Source organism: Micropterus salmoides, unplaced genomic scaffold (genome assembly GCF_014851395.1).
Source record: "Micropterus salmoides isolate LMB-PRFRI ecotype aquatic unplaced genomic scaffold, ASM1485139v1 Ms_hic_scaffold_1, whole genome shotgun sequence".
In the NCBI taxonomy this organism is placed as follows: domain Eukaryota; kingdom Metazoa; phylum Chordata; class Actinopteri; order Centrarchiformes; family Centrarchidae; genus Micropterus; species Micropterus salmoides.
This window is the reverse complement of record NW_024040040.1, coordinates 8,684,171-8,710,037: the sequence shown is the minus strand read 5'-3', so window position 1 is coordinate 8,710,037 and position 25,867 is coordinate 8,684,171. Positions and strand designations below refer to the sequence as shown.

General features: G+C 41.1%; 1 protein-coding gene across 5 annotated transcripts in view; it reads right to left on the bottom strand.

Annotated features, from left to right (window-relative positions):
- Positions 1–4,751: 4,751 nt before the first annotated feature.
- scn1lab (sodium channel, voltage-gated, type I like, alpha b) overlaps positions 4,752–25,867 on the bottom strand; it is a 45,011-nt gene continuing 23,895 nt past the window's right edge. For 3 of the 5 annotated variants that reach the window (XM_038716688.1, XM_038716670.1, XM_038716680.1), the window contains exons 13-27: positions 25,029–25,161; positions 24,639–24,877; positions 24,347–24,520; positions 23,263–23,619; positions 22,575–23,096; positions 18,960–19,143; positions 18,127–18,281; positions 16,240–16,413; positions 15,653–15,775; positions 14,209–14,484; positions 12,548–12,601; positions 12,219–12,356; positions 9,333–9,437; positions 8,944–9,214; positions 4,752–8,858 (exon numbers count right to left, since the gene is read on the bottom strand). In XM_038716688.1, the coding sequence (XP_038572616.1) occupies positions 7,666–8,858; positions 8,944–9,214; positions 9,333–9,437; positions 12,219–12,356; positions 12,548–12,601; positions 14,209–14,484; positions 15,653–15,775; positions 16,240–16,413; positions 18,127–18,281; positions 18,960–19,143; positions 22,575–23,096; positions 23,263–23,619; positions 24,347–24,520; positions 24,639–24,877; positions 25,029–25,161 (4,098 nt within the window). In that variant the 3' untranslated portion in view covers positions 4,752–7,665. The remainder of the gene's footprint in view (positions 8,859–8,943; positions 9,215–9,332; positions 9,438–12,218; positions 12,357–12,547; positions 12,602–14,208; positions 14,485–15,652; positions 15,776–16,239; positions 16,414–18,126; positions 18,282–18,959; positions 19,144–22,574; positions 23,097–23,262; positions 23,620–24,346; positions 24,521–24,638; positions 24,878–25,028; positions 25,162–25,867) is intronic. The other 2 variants (XM_038716705.1, XM_038716696.1) reach the window with 1 other exon arrangement.

Here is a 25,867-nt window from a genome sequence, read left to right as displayed (position 1 = left end):
GGTGTTTTTTGTTCCTTTTTGTGCTAAAATGTTAGCATCACTAGCATGGTGGCTAGGCCTCTGGTCTAGGCAACAACTATTTGATGATTTGCCATTAAATTTTGTACAGACAAGCATCTCAGTATTCTTATATTAACAATGGATCACCTGACTACATGTATGTGAAAAGAGTAGTAGTGATGAACCCATAAAGGATTATCACCCATCTCTGCAGTTCTCCTCAGCTGCACGGGTTTTAGCTTCTTTTACCTTGTTTTGGTACAAAATGTAAAGTAAAGGTGAATCATTTGATTCACCTTTACTGCTCTCATAGCTTAGTTTTCTCATGGTAGTAGGGAGTTGTTTTCTCAGCTGTAGATTAGCTGACAGAAAGTTGGAGACTGCTGGTGAACATAATGGAGTATTTAGCAGCTAAAGAGACAGATATTCCCCTAAGGAGTTGGTAGAAAGCAACACTAGAAGCTAAAAGACAGTCAAAATTGGACTTATATGCATCAGGTGGACACAAACACGACACCTGGATGTGTAAATAAGCAACTGTTAACTACTAACACATTTGCTTTATCAACTTAAAAAGTGATATGTCAGATTGTATTCACAGCTTCTTTCCACGCCAGCTTCTTTAACTTTTCATGTAGTGCCGTCATGAGCCAACATTTCTATTTGTCCAAAAATCTATTTTATGACCACAAACATGCAAAACTAATGACATTGCCATCAACCATACATGCACTTTGTGTTGCTAATTAGAAAATGTTGCTTAATTAAGCCTGTAAGTATTCCCACTGTAAACATCTTAGCATGCTGACATTAGCATTTAGCTCAAAGTACCGCTGTAGGTACTTTAAAGAGGCCATATTATGCTCATTTTCAGGTTCAAAATCTTATTTAGGGGTTGTATCAGAACAGGTTTACATGGTTTCATTTTCAAAAAACACCATATTTTTTGTCATACTGCACATTGCTGCAGCTCCTCTTTTCACCCTGTGTGTTGAACACTTGGTTTTAGCCATGGAGTGAAGCATCTCAACTCTACAAGATCTTGTTTGAGACTTGTAGATGCGCAGTTCCTTATTAAGGATTACTAGCCAATCAGAAGCGGAGTAGGGTGGGTCATGAGAAGCTGGTAAACACAGCTTTGGTTCAGCTGTATATCCCCTTACCAGCTGAGCAACATGGATGGGAGCAAGAGTTTCAGAGTGGTGAGGTATTAATTTGTAACAAATGTATCTTTCATCCATAAAGTTTTAACTGAGCTCTGTCTCTACATCACAGTAACAACTGTCCACTGACTGCCTGGAGGGTAGCTAGTGTTTGGAAGGGAGAGGAGCGGCAGCAGGCGGATGTCTCGTTACTGTGTGCTGCAGCAGCTGAGTATTTTTCCACCGGTGTTTTTGAGGGCGTGTCAGACTAGCCGCTTGGCGAGCATTATCACTGCGCATTTAGCTGCATAATTTTTGTCTTCTTTTGATTTACAAAAGAAACTAACCACTCAAGTTTCCTAACATAGAATTAAGACGTAAATAATAAAATTCTGTATCACACGATCTGCCTTTTACTTTAAAAGCCTTCATTTTGACACCGTATCTGCATCATGAATCTTTTAAAAGCTTGAAAGCTTAAAAAAATAAGTGACAAACTCTTGATGGCTTCCACCACTGCTATTTTTTCCAATTTGACAAAATTTTCTTCATTTTCTTGCCGGTAATTTCTCGTTCTAATTTGTCTCTCTTGTTACTTGTGCCAACACATTAAGTGAGATTAGGGAATGTTACTTCATTCATCATTTTACAGTCACTTGAACAACTGCGTTTTTTTCTGAGTTTTCAGATAGGTTAAGGCATGTGTAAGAGTGATGTCCTTTGTCTCCCAATACTGCCAAAATTGGGGGACAAAAATATATTGTGTTCTTTTTAAAACAACTGTACATTTCCATGAATGTGATTAAAACACTTTTTTAACATCCATCTCAGTTTAAAGGAGGTTCATCAGTTGCGTTGGTGGAGCGGGGTAATTTGAGCCTGTGGGGAAGTTCAGCCACCCCTTGTTTCTTGGCAACCATAGACCAAATTGGTTATATGAATACACAGTTTTGAAGGGTTAATCATTTTACTCACCCTGTGGTGGAGAGAGGCCCATGGAATAAGTGATAAGCACATTTAAGATAAAAAAAACTGTTTTTTGCCATTCAAATTGATGAAAGGATTTTTTTATGTTCAAGAAGTCTTGATTCTTGTGTCTGAACAATTACAGACAGGTGTCTGAACAATTACAGACAGGTTTGAAATCTTACGCATGTGTTAGTGCTTTAGGAAGTTACAATATGAGGCTATACTGTTCACACGACATTACTCTTAAACTGCTGGATGACACAATTTTGTTAAAATGGATGGGGTAATTTGAGCAAAAAGACCTGGGGAAAGTTGAGCCAGGTATTTTACTGTTATTTTACAATACATTCTTATGCATCACCAAAATTATATGACATTATGCATTTTAGACCAGAAACCATCATGTCATGTTTCTATAAATGGAAGACAGACAGGCTTGAACTCCCCTTGTGGATTTGTACAGAGCAGTGGGAGGGGTACAAAAAGGGAAGTCAGTTCATCAGGTGGCACTCGACATGATGATTAACAGGATGGCTTTAAAGCAATACATTGATATGAAACAATTAGGAGACATAGCTGCAAGGTTTCACTACTAAATGCAATTAAACTTCCCCCTCATATGGGGCAAGTTGAACCAAGGGTCCACTTTTTTTTTGAAGGCCATATTTTGAAAACAGTTTATTTTAGATCCAAATTGATTATTCCAAGAAATGCACCACATGCTAAATTATATGTACATATTTTAGTTGGAGACCTTACGTCTTCACTTTAAAGACACATCAAGGAAAACTGGCTCAACTCACCACTCTCTCTCCTACTGATCTAAGGTTGAAGATACAGTTTTTACTCCTGTGAACAGACAAAATACAGTGTGAATTTCTCAGAGTATCCTATTTTTCTACCAGCAGATGGCATGAGTTGCTTAACAACTGACTTCATCTTGCTTGCAAATATGAGAGGGGTTGAATAATTTTTTTTATGACATCAGTAAATTTGTTGATTGCATGTTTTCAGCCTCAGGACGTTTTTTCTTGCTCAGAACGTCCTCTGTCAGCATGCGAACATGGTTCAAATCAGTTGTTCCTCAATGAAAACAATCTGTCTTACTCCTTTCACAGTTAGAGGAGCAGTTAGAGGAGCATCTGCCTAAATGCTTTGACACCCTGCTTTTCCATTCTCGTCAACGGTTTGAATTTGCAGCACGTTGCAGCCTCTAGAGAGCACTGCTGAGATAACAACGTTTGGGTGAGGCAGAGAGATCAGTCAGGGGCAAGAGGAAGCTTTGTGTTCCCACCTCATTGGCCAGGCTATTCATGTATAGACATATTTTCACGGCTCATTGCATAACCACACAACAGACACTGCAGCAGGTGCTGGGCACAATACAAAGTAAATGTACATTTATTTGTCCCTTATGATCCTCCAGCAATGACACACACGTACAGTATAGGCTGTACATTGAATTTCATTAAGAACACAAGGTCATCACTTGACCCCTGCCATTTCTTATGTAATCAGACCGGCAAGGTATGTATACATTCTGTTGGGTGTGGGAGTTGCTTTCAGCCTGCAAGGTATTGTGGGTAAGCAAGCTCAGAGACACTGCTAATCAATCACAGGCAGAATGTTATGTTGCCAGGCAACAGGAAGGGCAAAGCAGCAGAGCGTTTGGAGGGGGTTGCTGGGTGGGGGTAGCCTTCGCTTTTCACCTCCGTCTCCCACGCCTGTCTATCCCAACACCACCTTCTCCTTCTCCTGTAGTGGTCGCCTGGCTGTTGTGGTCGATGGTACTTGACCCTGCATAATGTGGAGATGGCACTGATACTAAACACTGTGACTGTGTAGTGTTGTCTCGAGCAAACGCTAAATAATAATGAAAATGACCCCTGTGAAATGACCCTTTTCTCTGCACACCAAGAATCATCAACAAAAATGTTTTTTCTCAAGGTCCACTTACTATTTTTCTTTTCATCTTGCGATCTTTATCAGCAAATGAAGATCAGTTGTCACGGAGGTTATTTGGTTTGGTCACCTGATAATAGATTATATTATAGATCATATATGGGATGATGAAGGCCAGGAGATGTGGCTGCAAGCTGAGGAAGAAATCCTATAAGAATATCTGTTTTTCTTGGACAAATCTGTAAAATCTGTCAAACAAATGCAGTGAAAATGTTTTTGGTATTTGTAGTCACTTTTGATCACATACTAGAAATATTAGACTTTAATATTTTACTGAATGGTTTATAACACACTATAAAGTTGTTGTAGCCATCCATAAGGACACTTTGTCAACTTATTGTTTCCAAGGTCAACAGTAAATGTTGAAGCTCAACCTGTGTTTGAGTTAGTGAATGATTATTTATTTTTAAACATAACGTCTTAAACAACAATCTTCCCATCCAATCTCCAGCCATTTCACCCTCTGGCAGGGTATGCTGGCCCACTTTACCCTTGGATCTCAGCTGTCTATATTAAATACATCATCCTCAGATAGAAAACAGACCATCGTGTTGGTAGTATCTGTATAGCCTCAGTGAACACGCAGAGCCTCTCACCTCCTTCCATCAGGTGTCCAGTAACATGAGCTCTCACCTTACAATGAATGCATCCTGCGTGCAAAATATGCTTTCCAAAATTAGGTTTTATTTTGGAAATCTAGATTTTGTGTTTTGTTGCCACATCTTTGGTTATAACAAAAAAATAAAATGCCACTTGTCACATTTTGCAAACATGATACATAGTTAAGTGTAACATGTACTTGAACCACATGAATGATCCTGTTCAACCAAAGCTCCCGCCATGTCTCATACTTCAGGTTCAGATTACAGACCAAAGAGCGGATGTCACTCACAGAACAAAAACGTTTTGATCCATCGAACAAAGACAAGGATGGAAAAGGAATTGGAGGAAATAAACAAGCATTTACAAAAAATATCTCCTTTATTCTTTTGGCTTTAAAATGATATTACCATATGAGCGGACAGTAGTCACTTCTTGCATGCAGTTCACTAAAACACTACAAGCGCAATGAGAGATGGCTACTGATTGCTTCATGGTTTGTATCTACAGAGATGGGGACCATACATGTGTTTCATCATGTGTTACAGTGCAGAAAGGAAACAACGAGGTCTAGAAAAAATGTAAATCAAATCTGAAGACTGGAAAATTGCACTCATATCTACAGTAAAAATGTTATTTATAATCGGTAGAACATAAGCAACCTGCCGACCCCAGTTGCACACAAACACGCACTCGCTCACACAGAGATAGATGCTTACATTCTCCATTTCTTCCAAATATACACATAGACATACAAATACAGACACACTCGACCTCTCCCTCACACACACACACTTACATGTACGACTGCCACACGTGGTATTACATAGCAGTGGGGATAAAAAGTGCTCTTACATCAAATGTAAGTGTGATGCATACTGTGGGCCCAAATAGCTATATTATTTACAAACCAAACCACTACATTAAAACCACTCGCTTCTTAATTTAAACAACATGAACGTCATACAAACATTGGTGATATTAGAACCTCTAAATGTGATATATAGTCATGTTCTAGCTTGAGAGCAGTTTGAAAGGTTGACATATTCTTTTCAGTATATTTCATTATTTAAGATATTTTCTTTACAAGAGCCCAGGGAGATGAGGGGAAGAGGTGGGATGAGGGACAAACGTGGGGACAACAAATGCATTGGAGGAGACAGTGCAATGCAACAGCGGATGAATGAGTAGATATGAGTGTCACCGTAAAGGAAAAGTTTCGACATTTAGGGAAATACGCTCAATGCTGTTTGTCAGGTCTGTATCCGGACACAACATTAGCAATCCTGCAGCACAACCTGTATTCGACAAAAATGTAATGGTGTGTCTGTAATTATGAGGTTAATGCATTTTAATGATGCAATTTTACAAACCTTCTGAGCAATAAAGGTGGTGGTGTTTGAATGTCTCCACTTAGTATTTAAAAGTGTTTCAGCCTCACGTTAGCTCACATAGAGGTTAACACATTTTTAGGTTTAGGTTCCGATAGCCAGTTTAATTTTTAAAGTCAGCAAAGTACCTGGATTTGTTAAGGTAACAAGTTCAACCTTTCATCTCTCCTCGTTATTTTTTTCAAGCAAAGATAATTTTTCAAAACCTGCAGGTAACATTAGCTGGTTTCTCAGTAAAAGCTGCTCTGAGAGATGTTTATTATGTTACACTGAAACTTTTGTTTGTTGGTATGTCCTCTGACAACAACTATGAGTAAAATTCAATACAATCACGATCATTCAACAATCTACATTTTATATCTTCTGACGCTCATTTTCAAATCGTAGCTACAGCTAGTTTAGTAGGCTAGTTATCACTAAAAACGTGAGTATTTCTGGCTTCTCGTCCAACAACAGTTGAACGATTTACACTGAATCTTTAGGTTGCAGTTATTTTTAACTTCAAACCCTAACCCTACAGATTTCAGTAAATAGGAGCACTGGTATCACATCTTTACTTGGTATCAGCCAGTACCCTGATTTTGAGTATTGGTACATTTCATTTTTTGTACGGATTAAAGAAACCAGATGCAATGTTTTAATTAGATAGCTTTACAGGTGCAGGACAGTGGAGCTGTCTTTTAAATTAAGCTAATGGTCTCCTGCCTCTAGCTTCATATTTGAAGAACAGACATGAAAGTGGCATCAATCTCCACATCTAACTCCAGGGAAATAGCAACTACTATTTCCCAAAATGTCAAACAATTTCTTTAAATGTGTCTCATTCCTTGCATACATTCAGCTTCTCTGTGTTCAGAGACTTGTATTTTCTACTGAAATGGCGAGATTGCAGTCCAGATTAAAGCACAATACAGATTTCAACAATCACTGATTGCACACACTAGTGAATACAATGTATCTGTCCATTGCGATTCAGCAGGATGCTATTTGATGCTATCTTCGTATACTGTATGAACCAAAAGCATTCTGGCACTGACCCTGCATGGTTTCACATGGTTGTTTCCAGCATCGACTTTGTCTGCCCTTGGTGATTTGACGACAGTGAAAGCAGTGGACACATTCTCACAATAAAGACACAAAAAAGTAGAAAACATTCTTTCTCATTAAAAAGGAAACCTTGTAACCAAAAATAAATAAATAATGCAGAGTACTTGTTAAGTGATACAGCGATTGTTAAATTCAAGACACTGGATTTATAGTAGTAGCAGCAGCACTAGCTACAGACAACTTAACAGTACACTCAAGTGTGTCAGATAGTAACAACAACCAATAGGAAAATCACAAGCGTTTTGCAGAGAGGCTTTTCCACATTTCAGTAAATCTCTGGCAGTGTCTGCTGGATCATTTGTTTCCATATTTCCCCTCTGAGAAGACCCCATGTATTCATTTGTGACATAACCGTTCTCCCACTTTAGACCTACCGGGCATTCATTATCTCTAACAATCGGCACACAAACGTACCTATCTACCCCCTTTAGAAGCTGTAAACAAATTTCCCTCATGTCTCTAATGCATTTATTTGTTGTTCCTTTTCAAAAAGTCTATTTCTTTCGGTCTTTCGAGTCTTTCCCTTTGTTTTCTTTTTCCCTATTTTCTTTCTCGTATTTGTCCTTGTCCGATTTTGTCACACTGTTGTAGGAGGGCGGGGAGGCAGTGGAGGGCGTCATGTCCGTTTTTTCCGATGTGGAGTTCTCATTGAACTTGCTGATGACCATCACGTCCTTGTCAGGGTCGCGGAGGCCCTCCTTCAGCCGCTCCTTGTACAGGGCGGAGGCCTTCTTCATGGCCAGGCGGATCATGTAGCGGCGGAAGGCTCTCTGGATGATTACGGCCGACATGTCCTCCTGTTTGCGGCGGAGGGTGGTGGTGATGGGCTCGTAAGACACCTTAGAGGGGTTAGAGGCCATGAAGCGCTCCTCCATCTGCCCGCGTAACACATCCATCTCGCCGCCCTCACCCAACACTCGCTTGGTGAAGGCGAACAGGATGTCGAGGCAGTGGATGCGCTCGCCACTCACCATTGGCAGGTCCATGGAGATGAGCTGGGTCATATTAGGCTTGGGCATGCGCAACGGCGGATCTAGAGCATCTGCAAAGTCAGAGAGCTTGCTGTACTCCATGAACTGAGTGGCGTCGGGATCAAAGCGCTCCCACACTTCATAGAACATCTCAAAGTCATCTTCGCTCAGAGGCTCGGCGCTCTCCTCTGTGGCCACGCTGAAGTTCTCCAGGATGACGGCGATGTACATGTTGACCACAATGAGGAAGCAGATGATGATGTAGCTGACAAAGAAAAAGATGCCCACTGATGGGTTGCCACAGTTACCTTTGTAGTAGTTGCCCGGGTGCTCCATTTGGCTGTCACAGTCGGGCTCCCTCTTGTTCAGTATGGGTGCCAGCAGGCCGTCCCACCCGGCTGAGGTGGTAATCTGAAACAAACAGATCATACTGTTCCCGAAGGTCTCGAAATTGAACATGTCATCGATTCCTGACTCTCGCTTGACGTAGGCAAAGTTGGACATGCCAAAGATGGCGTAGATGAACATGACCAGGAAGAGGAGGAGGCCGATGTTGAACAGAGCAGGGAGTGACATCATCAAGGCAAAGAGAAGCGTCCGGATGCCTTTGGCACCTTTGATAAGGCGGAGGATGCGGCCGATCCTGGCCAGACGGATCACTCGGAACAGCGTCGGGGACACAAAGTACTTCTCGATAACCTCCGATAAAAACATACCTGCAAAAGCAAAAAACATCTCATTCAGCACACAATTTTCCTCAAAATCTACTGAGAAGCTGAGGCACCTTAAACATCTCCTTACCTACAATGGACAGGATTACCACCACAAAGTCAAATATATTCCAGCCAATGGTGAAGTAATAGTGACGCAGAGAGATCATCTTAAGCGCACACTCCCCGGTGAAGAGCACGATGAAGACCAGGTTGATCCAGTAGAGGATTTTGTCCATCTCCGGCGTCTGGTCGTCCGTCTCCACCATCATGGTCACCATGTTAAGGCAGATGAGGATCATGATCACGATGTCGAAGGCCTGCTTTGTGATGCAGTCAAACACGAAGCCTTGAAATGCATTCTGAGGACAGCGGAGGACAAGAAACATGAGAGCATTAGACATTTTACACCTCTGCCTGTAGTCCATTAGCGAGAACAGACAGAGTGGAACCCACAGTCTGAGCACTTAAGAGTCTTACTGTTGGCCGAGGTATAGGTTTCTGCGGTTTCTTGGAACCCAGCTTCTTCATGGCATTGTAATATTTCTTCTGTTCTTCTGTCATGAAGATGTCCTGACCTCCAAAGTAAAGGGAACGCAACAAAATTTGGTTACAATCGTGTACTTTAAAGAATCTATTTCTCTTTCATTTTTGAAATAATGAATCAGCGTTTGGATCAGTGCCTTTGAAGCACACAAGGTCTTACAACAGATCTTGCTTTTGTTTTTAATGACATTATGAGCAGCAATCAGCGGGAAAACTGTTAGGTTACGTGATGAAAAGAAGGAAATTACGTCCCTTAGTCGAAGTAGACAGAAAATGTATGTACACAAGCTGTGTAGTGCTGTACTCTAGATGCAGCAAATATAACTGTATCAATGTAAGTAGGCCTACATTTTGATAGGCGGATGCAGGGGGGGCTAGTCAGATATTTATTTAGCATAGACCTATACCTGACACCTGCTGTTTGTTGATGGCAGTGCATGTCAACTTGTTGAGAGCAGGTCACATTTTTGACTTCTTCATTCATGCATAATGTCAGGGGCAATTCTGTAATACTGCTGCCTTTGAATGACCTGGCCGTTTTATCCTTGTAATTACTCTGTGTGAAATAAAGTCCTATTAAGAGGGTCAACCTCTCACTCTCTCTCTCTCTCTCTGCCATGTGCGACATTTGTCCTGTGTGCAAGCTGTACCACTGGCAGTCTATGGGCCACGCTCCTCTCTCTTTGTGCCCTTTTTGGATAATGCAAATCTGAGATTCCAGCACTCATACTGTCAACAACAGAGATGTTGATTGGCATGACATGACCTATCCTTTGAGCAGGGGGGGGGGGGGGGGGCTGTTCTTGGTCAGAGACATTGATTGGCTTTATGTCTTCCAGCCACTTTCTTTATTAAAAAAAAGGACTATGTGTGGCTCATAAGACAGAAAACACTGCATCCTTAATGTATATGATGATATGTCACATCACCGTTTTGGTTAATGTTGTTGTCTAGTGTCTTGTAATCCAATATGCTCTAGGCACCAAAACACTGAAACCAATGTCAGCAGTAAGCTCTCTTTTTTTAAAGGACACATCATGTGGTCATCAGTCAACAGAAAACAATTACACCTGCACACCTGCAGGAAGATCCTCCACTCCCCTTTGTTTAAATGTCATGTTAAAGTTTTTTTTCTAAATTGTTACTTCTGGGCTTGCATCTTGATTTATTTAGTTTCATTTTATTTTAAATTCTTTTGGGGTTTGCAGGTGTACAGGTGAAATGATTTTCTATTGACTGGAGAGCTGGTTCACTATAACCAATCTTCATTGGGGAAACTGTTGTATTTTTATTTGATCTAAGGTCAAATATATTTAGATATCTAAAGTAGACTTTCTCTGTCAATGTTTAATCACATTTCAGCAGCAGAAAAAGAATGACAAATGTCAAGAAACACATTTCTAAATTATTTACAAAAATGCCAAAAGTCAGCCCACACAGTCACACGTTAATTTAAAGAAATGAATCCCCATCCCGACTTTATACACGCGTCACACATCACAGTCTCAGTGTATGATGCATGTCTGGAGGGTGGACTGGTGTCAACACTGAACAACCATCTGTGTGACGCTGTGGCTGTGGGGCTTCTGAACCACACCGACTGATACAGTGTCTCAGTCAGTCAAGTCGGACCTGCCAGTACGCAGCAAACACAGTCCACACAGTGGAGCCCCCTTCCCCCTTCTCCGTCTCTTGGGCGTTGCCAGTCCTACATGTTAGCGCTTGGTTCAGCGGAGGGCACATTTGCAGACTACATTCACTGTGACACTGCATGTGTATATACGGTGTGTGTGTGTGTGTGCAGGCAGGGTGTTTCTCAGTGACTCATGCACCCTCAGTAATCCTCAGTAAGTCGGCACCGTGCTGGAGATAATCATTATTCTGTTGCTCAGTTCTTTCTTTAATGCAGCCGAGGGTCTGCTTTATCTAATCCTGTGCTTCAGCCACTTTGTACCCAGGCTGTGCATGAAGCTGGCACGCCGTGGCACAGGTCTAGTACCTGTTGGGGTTCCATTACAACAACTCAGTGCAAAACCAAAGCTGTGAGTGTACACATTAATAACAGCTGGCAGGACATTTCATCTTCACTTTGAAATATTATTGCATCTCCAAAAGCTAGGGCTACAGATTTTTGTCCTTGTACAATGTGTAAAATACATTGTGAGAATCTAGTTAGTACAACGTGCAAAACAACGGTTGTTTCAGTCAAAAAGAAATGTAGAAGACAATTGGCTACAATACGTAGTTGTCCTTACTCACAACAGACGTGACTGGTGTGTTTCAGTTCCATACTGTATACTATTAGTATGCAGTATGGATACTGATCTTTATAGTGTACTGTTTTTGCAGGTAGTATACGAGAAATCAACACATTACAGAATTTGTCCTCAGATGTCAATCAATCTGAAACTTTAAATGCCTGACATGCCACAGCATTCAAAAATGTGTTTGCGATGATGGCTGGAATGTGTATTGCGTCACCCACGTGCATGTGCATGTGCATCCTTGCTAACAAAACAGTGTGTTAATAGAGGTCAAATACTCCACAGGGAACCTTTAAATGCTCAACAAGTAAAATGACTTTCAGCTGTGAGCAGCGCCTCCATTTCCTTTGTGCAATGTATTGTTGGAGAATAATTTGGATCAACAGCACACTCAAAAATCAAGCGTTTTTTAACAGGTATAGAGAGAGTGTTTTGAGTATACCTAATTGAGTCATGTTTCCAGTATGAACACACTTAATCTGGCTCCCTGTCTCTCTCATCTAACGTAATCTAAGTTTGCATTATCTGCTAGAGACTGTTACTAAATGCAACTTATCTTCTTCTTCTGCTGGTTGAAGTTGTCGATGATGACACCAATGAACAGGTTGAGGGTGAAGAAGGAGCCGAAGATGATGAAGATGACAAAGTAGAGGTACATGTACAGGTTCACTTCATATTTAGGCTGGTCTTCCAACTAGAACAAGCAAGACATTACATTTTAAAAATGTTACTGGCTTTCATAAGTTGTGTATGTCAATCCCCAGACACAGAAAATGAATTAGCTGAACTCGTTATGCAACCAGATAATGGAAGCTAAGACAATGGGCATTCTCACTGTGTGAAAGCTAACTTACAAATCCCTCTGTTAAACACCAAGACACTTACACCTCGAGAGTCCACAGCTGCATACATGATGTCCATCCAACCCTTAAATGTTGCCTAAGAGCAGATGAGAGAACAATCAGTGTTTCAGTCTGGATGGTGGGGGTGGGGTCAAACAACCTTCTTCACAACCTTGATCATCTGATTCTCCCAACAGTCAAGCTCTGCTGCTTGGCTGTCATTTAGATTTCTTTTTGCTTGGGGGAACACAATAACCTCACATATCACACAACCAATTGTCTTTAATAATGGTGGGTATCATTATAGCTGGAAGAATTATTTCACGCCACTGGATAAATCCCAAGTGACATATATTTAGTACCTTAAATAGGATTAGGAGTAAAATAAGTTTATCAACCATCTTAACGTTTGAAATTACTCCTATCTGGGATGCCATGGGTGATGACCCGTTTTCCACATGCTTCATTACAGGTAACATCTCACATTAGGTGTTATTTTTATTCATTTGCAGGGCTACAACACTGAGATATATTTTTAATAATAGTCATAATAAGATGGGTGACATTACACACATGATAATATACATAATATACATATATATAACAGTAGGTGTGGTTGAAAGTGGATTTGGAGAGGTGAAGAAAAGATTCCATATTCTCTGTGGAGAGGTGTGCCACAGCCCACAGAGGGTTTGCAAAATTACACTGTGTGCCTGTGCAAGATGCTGCAACATGCTTAGTCACACAATTTAAAAAAGATTTGATTAAGTACAGCTGACTTGGACAATTTTATGCAGGCAAGTTAAAGTATCTACTATTTTTTTATTTTTACAACCTAATTGGTAAAGATTATGAAGCTGTGTGTATTCAATTTGGCATCATATTTTTTCCATACATGTCAGTTCCCTATTCATTGTGCTATACACATAAATCCTACAGTGCGTTTTTCTTTTTCATTTTGAATGGTCAAAAAAAACTACAACATGTCATCATAATTAGCAACGTCACAATTCTACTGATTTGAAGTCAGTGTAGGAAGCTTCTTAAATAACTGCTCTGAGTGTTTTTACTCCTGTTTCAGTGTGAAAGGGATCCTGAGATCAATACAGGCCCTGGTACCATTTTTTGGATAATATTAATTGTCTTTGATTTAATGTGACCAAAGTCATTCAACGTGTATTAGAGCTGCAAGCATTAGCAGATCAATTAATTAGTAACTCGACATAATATCAGTGGACAAGTATTTTGATAACCGATTAATCATTTCAGTTTCTAAATGTTTCTTGTCCTACATGACAATAAATTCATTAATCTCAAGGTTTTTAGTTGACAAAACAGGCTAACTGAAGACATCCCTGTGGCCTTTAAAATGAATGAATATTTCACAGACTAATCGAGAAATCGAGAAAATAATCTCTGGATTTATTTATAAAGAAAATAATTGTTAGTTGCCATTTAATACGTATATCTTTTTGGTTTGGCTTTTTATTTGACAACTGATTTTAGATTGACCATCTGATGTTTTCAACTCTCTCTCTGATATCAAATTGTAAATGTAAACGAAACCATTCAGAAAATGATAATCAGTGATGAAGTCAACTGCATGACAAAATTAGAAGCTATTACTTCAAAACACATTGGCATACTTTGACATTTTTTATTTTGTCTTCATAAGTCCACCTGTGTTGCCAAGTCTAAACTCACCACTTGCAGTAGAGCCAGATAGCCGGCCCCAACATTGTCAAAGTTGATTTTGACATTCTTCCAGCGGGCGCTGTCGTTGACTAAATTCAGGCAGTCAGTCTTGTTGTTGACTACTTCTATGGGGAAGATCTCGTCTGTGGTGGTGTTGATGCAGTGATAGTACTTCCCAGCAAACAGGTTGACGCCCATGATGCTGAAGATCAACCAGAAGATGAGGCAGACCAACAGCACGTTCATGATGGAGGGGATGGCCCCGAGCAGCGCGTTCACCACAACCTGGAGAGGTTGAAGCACACAGACAGACTCAGCCGTCTCCTGCTGGCCAAACGGAGGTCTCCGCTTGCCAAAATAGAGAGGCTATTTGATTTTAGGTAAGTGGCCATTACAGTCATCTCTTAACTGCTCTGTAATAAGACATGTGGACATCGGATTTGATTGGTCTGTAAAGCTGGTGCTACAGTTTTCAGAAGAGCTAAGTCTTATTTAAAAAATCTATGTGCTTCTATACCATTGAAAGCTGTATTTGATATGTAATGTCTGCACACATTGCAAGCTCTTAACACCATACAAATCTACAGAGAGACTTTAACAACATGACAGTTGGAAAGAAGGTGGATAGGTGAAAAAGTTAACATTTCATAGGTAAAAAAGCAAAACAGAAAAAAACCTTAGAGAAGCGGGATGAAGTCACAACATTTTGTTTGACTGTAAATGAAAAAAGACACACAACAAAGAAAAAAATTACAGGTCAAAGGCACCACACAAGCAACATCAGAAAACAATGCCTGAGAACAGCTATATACAGTAATTCATTGACACAATGTGAAGAAGGTCATGCAGATAGAAGTACAGTGTTGAATTGCAAGGAAAAGATAACTCTACAGAATATGCAATAAGCATGCAGTCTGACAGTCAGGCCGATTACTAACCGATTACTAACCTCTAACCATTTAACTGACATCACACATTAACACAGAAACATTTCAGATTCCAAAACAAAACAATCGAGTTTGACGAGAAGATTAATACCACTGCCGTAATATATTTATTTATGCCAGCACACAGTTAGCTTAGCTTAGCCTAGCATGGCTTTTTTTAATCTGCCTACCAGCACCTCTAAAGCTCATTAATTAACATGTTTTAGCTTGTTTATAGAGAGCATGGCTGGCTGGCTCCATCTGCTGCCAATTTTATGGCTAAACTAAGCTAAGCATCTCTTGGCTACAGCTGCATAACATAGCGTACAGGAATGAGCGTGGTATCTAGCTTCTAATCTAACTCTAGGCAAGAAAGTTTAATACCTAAGGGTAAAAAGTATATTTTACATTTTACAATTTTACTTGAACATTTTACACCTGAAACATTATAAATGTTAGTGGTTTAACTTTCAGCTTGCGCACAAAAAAGTAAGGATTTTCAGGCAGGTTATTCCAGATGTCCTTACCCTCATGCCCTCAAACCGAGATAGGGCCCTAAGGGGCCGAAGGGCTCGGAGTGTCCTCAGAGATTTGATGGCGGTAAGCTCAGAGTAGCCCAGAGCATTGGCTACAAGGCTGACCAGGGACACCTGAGAGAAGATAATAACAAAGACAAGCAGGGTGAAAGGTGAGAAATGAAAAAGGTCCCTTTGCACAGGTTCCAGCCAGAGTGTTTAAACAAGAAGGTTAATTAGGCATTAATTATTCGCCTGCACACATTTAAAGAGATAATAAATAATTTTAAGAGATTAAAAATTAGTAACAGAAGTATCTCAAAAACTGTGATTTTCAAATAAAGAGATGTGACAACAATAACTTAAGAGGACACATTTTCTTTCTTGCAACAAGTTAGACGAGAGGATGGACGCCACTCTTATGCCTGTATGTTTAATAGGAAGCTACAGCCAGACAAGAGACTGTACACATATGAAGGTGCGTTATCGAACTTCTAAATCCAACTCTCAGCAAGAAATCATGTATTTCCTAAAATGCTGAACTATTCTTAAAAGTCAAATTGTCTTTGATTTAATGCCTGATTGGAAGCTTTACATACGTCTACAATGAGGAAGTCGAGCCAGCACCAGGCGTTGGTGAAGTACTTGACAAAGCCGTATGCCACCCACTTCAACAGCATTTCCAGGATGAATATGTAAGTGAAGACCTTGTCTGCGTACTCCAGCATTGTTTTGATGGTCCTTCGCTGCTCGATGTAAACATCCTCAAATGCCTATACAGAATGGAATAAATAATAAAGACTGCAGGTGGAAACAGTTACATGATGGTTGATTCTGCAAAGGCACAAGTTAAAGGTCAGTTCAGAGGGGGATTTTAGGAGTGACCATGACGTAATGCTGCTAAATCCCGTAGACATGAAATGTAACTACGGAGCCTTAGATGAAGGCAACACTGCAAAGTATTTTTCCTATATATATATATATATATATATATATATATATATATATATATGTGTGTATATATATATATATATATATATATATATATATATATATATATATATGCTTTGGGGAAGATACGATAGGGAAATCCGCCATAGCACCCGGGCACGACGGACCCCCTTATAGCCCTATGGAGAGGAAGAAGGAGATCAGGAGGCAGGACAGAGAAAGGGGTTGGGGGGGAGGAATGCAGGATACGAGAGCGAAGAAGAGGAGTCAGGACGTGTGGGTATTTAGTTCGAAGAGAGCGCGATTGACTTCGGTTAAAGACGTCTGTTAGCTTGACCTAAGGTCGAAACAACGTTACCTCGATGCGAGCTTGAAGCGAGCGAGTTCGAAGCGACTGAGCTGGAAACAACTTTGGTTTACAAACGACTGTATGCTCAATGTGAGCTCAAAGGTCGAAGCGACTGGGAGCTCAAGTGACTGATAGCTTGAAGCTACTTTAATGCAAAGGCTGCAACCCGAAACAACTGACTTGACGTGGGATCGAAGCGGCTGAGCTCGTAGTGACTTTAACGAAAGGTGACTTTGTTTAAAACGACTGTTCGCTCGAAACGACTGTTAGCTCGAAACGACTGTGAGCAGGATGTTAGCTCGAAGTGGCCGTGACCGGATGTTGGGTCGAAACATCTGTTAGCCGGATGTTAGTTTGAAAGGAATGTGAGCTCGAAACGACTGTGAGCCAGATGTTAGCTGAAACGATTGTTGGCTCAAAACTATTTTGGTTTAACGACAGTTGGGTTGAAGGACTGTTATCTCGACGTTTGCTCGAGTCGACTGTTGGCTCGACGTTTTCTCAAAACGACTCACCCTGAAGATGACTTAACTAGAAACTACTGTTTGCTTGAAGTGATTATACCGGTTTAGGTAAAGACAACTCAGAACGCCTTAGCTAGAAAATGCTGTTGGCTAGAAATGACTGAGTTCAAAATGACTGTTAGCTGAATGTTAGTTAGAGCCGACTGTGAGCTCGAACGACTGTTTGCCGGATGATGGCACGAAATGATTGTGAGCCGAACGTTAGTTCGAAACAACGGAGCTTGGACCGACTGTAAGCTTGAGATGACTGTTAGCAGGATATTAGCTTAAGACGGCTGTTAACCGATATTAGCTTGAGACGGCTGTTATCTTGAAAGGACAGGCATTAGCGTAGCATGTTCAACAAGCTGTTGCTTGGTCTGAGTTCGAGTGGGGAATACGAGAGCTGTGCAGGATACGAGAGCGAAGAAGAGGAGTCAGGACGTGTGGGTATTTATGGAAATGCTGACGATGACGTGGTTGATGTGTGGTCCCACTTCTGAAACTCTGCTAATTAGCACCACTATATATCTGTATGCGATTTTTGCTGTGATGTGCCAGAGCTAACCACTTACCCAACATGCTGTTAATTATACAAGAAATGTTTATCAAAACATTTGCTGGAAATCATCATTGATTTTGGGTCACAAAGGGAGCACATACATACGAAAACACCCACTTACCAGTGCTCCACTGCTGAGCAGGATCATGAATATGATGAAGGATTCAAACCAGTTGTGCTCCACTATGATAAAGCAGGTTTTCCTGAGTGTCCACCAGCTCTTATACTTGCCTCCCTCTTCGTTGATCTGGCAGCACTGGAACCTGCTCACACAGCCTGCAGGCATGGGGAAAATGTGGGGAGAGAGGCTTAAGAAATTGCTATAGAATTGAACATGAGGTCCATGTTGACTGAAGCTAATTGTATGACTCAACAACCCTCTCTATCTTTTCTCCGTCAATCAGTTTTCATTACTTGACTCTTCTACAGCCAAGTTTCCATCCAAATCTAGCACAGACTTTAACAAATTCCAGAAAAATAGCAAAAGACGTGCACGCGACCACTGCAGAAGAAGGTAGCAAAGAGATGACGTAATTAAAATGCCAGTCACACCCAAAACGACAGAAAACCAATATGGTATTTATCTCGGTTTTGTGTATTCATTTGAGGTTACAGTCTCATCATCTTGCATTTCTGTATTCCGCACTCATGAAAGACTTAAGAGGTTTTTGAAGATTCAGAGTTGTAGTGGAGGTGTGTCAGACTAAATGTCAGGTTACATTACAAACCAAGACAATCCCACAGACTACTTTTCTTTCTGTGCTGCTGAGCATTTGCCTTTACTGTCACTCAGCGGTGAGTATAACACAGTGATGCAACGCACAAGCAGTTAATGCAATTTACTCTACGTCTTCAAATGTGCTGTAGAAGCATTTCATCTCCCACCTTTCTCACTCTGTCCCACTTTCCCATTACCTATCTTCCTCCCTGCCTATCACGCTACATCCCTCTCACCCTCTGTGAAGCAGGCCTCTGGGTCCAGTGACTCCTCCGGCTCCAGCTCCACTGAATCCACCCCATCTACTGGGGGGCGAATATCAACTGTGCTCCCCTCCGATGAGCTCAGAGGGTGGGGCTGTGCATCGAGCTTCTGCATGGACGAGGAAGAAGATGAGAGTGCAAAGTTACACTGCAGTGCCTGAAACGACAGAGGTTCAGTGGTTATAGGAGCCAACCTTCTGAGCTGGTTATCATTGTAATTCTCCATTCACATGTACTCCAGTGCCACAACTGTATACCTTAGTGTGGAGACAAGGCACTGCGATAGCTCACAGAGTTGGGCTCTTTAAATTTATCATCATTGTATTATCATCATCACATGCAGCATCGATCAAATGTACCTACAGGCTGTGATATTAGTTTTATCTGATGGCTCAAATCCGATTATGTGGCAACACATGGCATGGGGAGGTTGGCTTTACGGAAATGCTCTGTGGGTACGTTTGATGTTACCTCAGTTCGAGGAAGAGTGCATGCAGTATTCCAGTGCATTATCAATCCAAGCCTGAAATAGTACCAAGCAGAACGTGTGCTGGAGTATTTTCATGTCCACTGAAAAATGACCCCTAATCAAGTCTATAATTTATCCCATTTTGAATATTATTTCTATGAATAATAATTTCCCAACCCAAAGCTAGAATCCACCCACGGAAGGACTGCTGAACATATTCCTCAGTGACATGAAAACACATTATTTCCATTCCTTGAAAGCAGTGTACAAGCTTCTTCTGTTTGTGTTGAAGTAGACGGATAACCACATTAGCTTACCAGCAAAAACCAGTACTGTGCACTGTTTATAAGACAGCATGAGGTCTGGCATCCCCCCCCCATTTGTAAAGCGTATTGAATTAGCACCCATGCATACCCAGAAAACATACAGGACTAAGGTGTGGTACTCAACGATTTTCCTCCTTCTCAGAAATATGCAAAACACATGTAAGACGTGTTGCTGCCGTTGTCAAGGTTATTTTACTCTGTCTTCCTGGCTAACTCTTCCTGGCAACACTCTTCTGGAACCCTAAAATGCAGTGATCTTTGTTTTTGCTGTAATGCACATTACAACATCATTTGCATATAGTGGTGTTATGAGGCTTCCTGTCTGTTTTTCTTTGGGCAAACATGGTGTTATATGGCCTCATGTTTAACCTGTCTAGCGTGTGAAGTATAGGAACATGTCATCCTAGACAGTGCAGCAGCTCTGATTGCCGTGGGACCCAGCTAATACGGCATGGGAATGATGGAAGCATGCTGCTCACAAGTGCATAGTTTCCTGAAGGGGTGTTTCCCTCCAGTTTCTCTTTCTCTCCTTCAGCAAGAGACCCATTTTACCTCTTCTGGACGTGGGTGATATGAGGCTTTTACTCTTAACCTAAAATGCTTTTATTGGCAAATTTTGTTGGCAAGTTTTACTATATTTGAATAAGTTGGGTGACGAGATAGTTGCAGTGGAACTAAAGAAGATAACACGGGCGTAGAAGTACATAGAACAGAACGACTAATTCATAGTGGTTGTGTATATGTACCACATCTGAATCTGGATTCAATGTAGTCTGGGATAGGGTTTCTTAAATTTTATATTTAAGGAGGATAGAAAATGAAGAATCTCTGATTTAATTAATTGCCGTGTGTTATCCGTTTTGCCACCCTGCAAAAATCAGCGTTTATTTGATTGTGTTTGAAAATGATCTCCTTGGAAAGAATTCTGTAAAGAATCTTTCATCATTCCACTATTATTTGAGTATCACAGAAAAAAAGTACGTACAAGTATTTCATGTGTATACATGGGTTATGAACCAGACAAATGAATTTTGTCAAACTACAGCAAAATTCATTCCATCTCTCTTTTTTTCCTCATTCTCCTCCACCTCCTCTCTTCCTTCAATCCCAAGCTCGGAGTGTTGGATGCCAATCAAGTCCAGAAACCAAGTCAAAACCAAGCAATGAAATCGAAAGCAAAGATCATGTTAGATGAGTTGGTCTATCAATGGAAAAAGGTGGTGGTGCTCATTCCTAATGGTTTGTAACTGCAATACAGCCTGATGCTTGGAGATAAATTATGAAAGGGGGGGAGGGGGTTAAGGGAAAACTTAAAGATTACAGCATTGAGAGTGCTGCTGTATGGGGAAGAGGGGGGGTATAAAGCAAAGAGGGTGGGGTTGGGGACGGAGGGCAGACCAGGCAAAGAACAAAATGGGCAATCCATTGAAAGTATGAGAAAAAATATGCTGTTTGTCTGTAAATGGTAGGCAGTCCTCATGGTTAGTGCTATGGTACAATAAAGTGGTCTTACAATTCTTCTCTCACTGAAAACCTTGAGAGCTTCTGTGACACAGCTGCAATAACAAACGGGGGGTTAAACAAAGTAAGTCAAACACACCAAAAGCTAGCATTCAACCTCAAGTCTGCTTTCACTGGTCAGACGCAAAGCACACGTTAGCCACTGCGAACAACAATTTAGATTTCCATGAAAGCATATTCCTTAACAAATGCAATGCAAAAGAGTGGGATGCTGTTTTTATACTGGCAATGATGTTTTTAAACGGGCAAGGACGCTTTTTATCAAACTCTATGCACAGTGGGTATGAAATGTCCGAATATATTTTTACTGTTCCTGCGTTATCACAATTCACCAACCGCTGGCTACAAGGTATTAAGATCAGCAGTGACAAGAGAGAGCATTGCCTCATCCATATATGGAGCATGTGGTGCCATAGCTAGAAATAGTCTCCTGGGTTATTTTGACTCACAGGGAATTGGCACCACACCCACAGTGGCAGGTTGACATCACCAGGGAGCACAGTCCCAATGCTCTGTCAGCCTGGCAACACTTAACAGCAAACCTAGCATTTGCTCTCTTGGAATAGGCAATGAATTACAAAGAAAAGTAAGACTTCAATGCAAAAAATGTGCCAATGGTGGTTAAAATTGTAGAATATTAGATTTAGATTTTAACATACACTGATAATCCGTTTCGGTACACTATTTCGCAGCAACATATGAACCAGGCTTAGTTCACCTCTTTAAATTTGGACAAAACATTTTGCTGCTTAATTAATTTCATCTTAACACATGCACACATCTATGTTGCTTCCGCTGAAGCATGGAACGATGTATTAAGCTGTCTCTTTAGCAGGTGTGTGTGTAATAGTGAACTTCAATTGCTGGCAAGTCACCCATGTAGCACTGTACACAAACACACTCACATGTACACTCTAATGAGCGCATCATGAACCTGCTTCATAGGTCAAAGGCAAATTTGAGTCATTTTTTGTCATGGCTCTTTGTTCTGCTGCCAAGGGCTTTAGAGCTGAATAAAAACTCCAGAAGATTCACTCAGTAGCACAGCATGATGCATGTACAAATGAGTCAGCAGGTGTGTTATTTTCAAACTGCTTGACTGTTGGGAAATTTTCTGAAAAGGCTCTCTATGCAAATCTTGACATATTCATACACTGATTGATTTGTGTTGGGTGTTACAAATATAAAGGAGCTACTCAAATACAAAAGCTGTATGACGCAAGAGATTTCCTTCAACCTGACAGAGATGTCAATCAAAGTCTTTCATCGTACCTCTTTGCTGCCCTCCACATCTGACGAGTCACTGCTGAAATCTTCTGTGTTTAGGTTCTCAAAGTCTGACTCGCCCACAGCGATGGGCACCGTGACTGTCAGGCTGGGGTTATGAATAAATGACATGTAGTCGCATTCCTCCATTGGGTACTTCTCTGTGGTGTTCCCACCAACCCCGACCACCAGCCCTCCTCCTGGCCGTCCATTGCCCTCCTTCATGTACACCCCACTGGGTTCTTTGGTTATCTCCACTGAAGTGTGGTTGGAGATGCAGTTGCCCTTGCCATTGCTATGCAGTTCATCCAGAGGTTTGCTCTCTTCAGCCAGTCCAGAGCCCTTACCACTCCCTCCAAAGCAGAGGCTCTGGAAGAACTGCCGCACTGTAGCTTTGACAAATGCGATGCCCCGCTGGATCCGGCCCACAGCAATCTGCAAGTTGTTCATCTCACTGTCGTCGTCGGTTGCCGCAAGGTTGTCAGCGCTGAATGAGCTCAGGAGGAGAGCCAGGAACAGGTTGAGAACCTAGGAAGAAGTGGACATTAGGTAGGAAAAGTGAATTCCACTTCACCATTATTACTTGTAAACAAAGCGTCTGCTCCAACCAACAAAATATTTAAAAAAAAATAAAATTCTAGCAAACTACAGTATAATCTTAACCTTAATCTAATAAAAAGGAAAAATGTCATACCACAAGGTTTCCAATGACCATGACCATCATGAAGACGATCAGGCACATGGTCTGTCCAGCCACCTCCATGCAGTCCCACATGGTCTCTATCCATTCTCCACACAGCACCCGAAACACAATGAGGAAGGAGTGGAAGAAATCGTGCATGTGCCAGCGGGGCAGCTGGCAGTCATCAGAAATCTTACACACGCACTCCTTGTAGCTCTTGCCAAACAGCTGCATGCCCACCACGGCAAAGATGAAGACGATGATGGCCAGCACCAGAGTCAAGTTCCCTAGAGCACCCACGGAGTTACCAATGATCTTGATCAGCATGTTCAAAGTGGGCCATGACTTAGCCAGTTTGAAAACCCTCAGCTGTTCAAAAGGAAATCAAGAGTTAGATTAGAAGATCAGTACCACTTCCATACATGTATGCTAAATATGCAGCTAGAGCAGGAGAAGGTTGGCTTAGTTTAGAATAAAGACTGGAAGCAGGGGGACAACAGCTAGCTCTATCCAATGGTACAAAAAATCTGCCTAACAAAAATCATTAATTAATAGATTACATCTCATTTTCTGGTTGTCTGGCAAGCTCACAAGGCAAGCTCTACAATACATAACTCCCCATAACATCACACGTTGTTGTATTTTTTCATTTGTGTATAGACTAAAGAAACAAGGTAACATTTGTGAGCATGAGAGGTGCACTTTGGAGTGGTTAGCTTTGATATTTCAAGCTAACCTAAGCTAACAGTCTGCTAGCTCTATTTTTTAAATGGAAAGATGTGACAGTGCTATCAATCTTATCTAACTCTCACCAAAATGTCAATAAGCGCATTACCCAAAATGTCAAACAAAAACGCCTCAGAGAGTCTAGCAGCACAGCAACAGTCACAGAAAGCTAATCAGGGGAACAGCAAAAACACACTGTGCCCCAAAGGCCAAAACAACTCTCAGTGGGACCTCTCATGTACTGCACAAAAGCTCTCATTGCATCATTAATAACATGACTGACCCTAGAAGTACAGGTGCATCCTAAGCCTTAACCTTTCTCATCTAAATAGCAGATGATCCTCTGCAATAATTCAGCCAGTGCTCTTACCAATCTAAAGGACCTGAGAACAGACAGGCCTTCTACGTTGGCCAAGCCAAGCTCCATCAGACTCAGACTAACAATGATGCCGTCAAAGATGTTCCAACCCTCCTGGAAGTAGTAATAGGGATCCAGGGCGATGATCTTGAAGCACATCTCTGCTGTAAAGATGCCTGTGAACACCTAACGACAAAAGGGGAAACATTCTAGTTTAACACCTAAATCTGCTTCATTCTATGTATTTATGTTTTTTTCTAGTTTTGTCCAGTCGGCGTATGTAAGCATATCAGACGATACTTGCCAGGTTTCCAACAGAGAGGACGTTATCAAATTCTGTAGTCATGGGATAATGCTCCATGGCCATAAAAAGGGTGTTGAGGACAATGCAAATTGTGATGGCCAGATCCACAAATGGGTCCATGACCACTGTGCTGACAACTGCCTTGATTTTCAGCCATGCTGGGCAACAATCCCATATCAGAGCAGTGTTGGCAAATCTGTACCAGCAGGGGGGGCATTTCTGTCGTGACTCTTCAAGCTCTGGGAAAGGAGACATGATCACATTTCATCATACTGAAATACAGATAATATCTTTATACTGTATATGCTATAGTGGCATGGAGGTAAGACAGAAAGAAAATAAAACAAAAAAGACTAAAGCCAAAATAATAATAAATGGCCGGATCCTTACCTTCCATGGTGTTGGTGAGGATGCTGGCCACACTCATGGCTCTCTGCCTGCCCCCTGGTTCAGCTAAATAATCCACAGATGGCTGGTGAAAACCTGACCGCCGTTTCTTAAGATCAGTATCTGTTGTTGTCCCCTGGAAAACAAAAAATGCCAGATAAACAGATTAATGGCAAGATTTTTAGGCAATATTTCGCAGAACAGGACAGGTTATCATATGAACAAACATCACACGTGTTTTATCATTTTAATATCATCTTGTCTTAGTCTATGCCCTCCTGGTTTAGTGTGTGGTTATTTCATAACTTGTATTTTAAAAGGTGTTTTCACTTATTTGCCTGATTAGACCTGGTCTGAGCTCTGCGTGATCATGCACAGACTGTACTTCATTGACATCCGTCTGACCCTCTAATTAGTGTAAGTTAGTGTTGCACCTTTTAGGGTGGGAAAGGTTAGACCTTTATCATTCTTGTTTGGTTTATTAAGTTTGTTGACGTGATTCCAGCATAACTCCAACCAACTTCAACCTGTGAGGTTGTGCAGGGCCTTTAAATGATCAGTCTGGTGATATTCAAAATTTTTCTTATGGCCACTTAATCTCATGTGCGGAGCCAAATCAACAATTAATGTATCCTACTAACAAGTAGTGTGTGTGCGTGCATATGCATAAGCCTGATATATCTTATTTCTCTGTGCCAGAGAGCTCCATTGTCAGGAGTCTCAGCCTCAGGTGATGAGAATGGGAATTACATTAGTTTTGAAGGTATTTGCTCATAAACCAAAGTATTAGACAAATTAAAATGTTGACCTTTACCACATGAAAAATGAAGTGAATGTCTGTA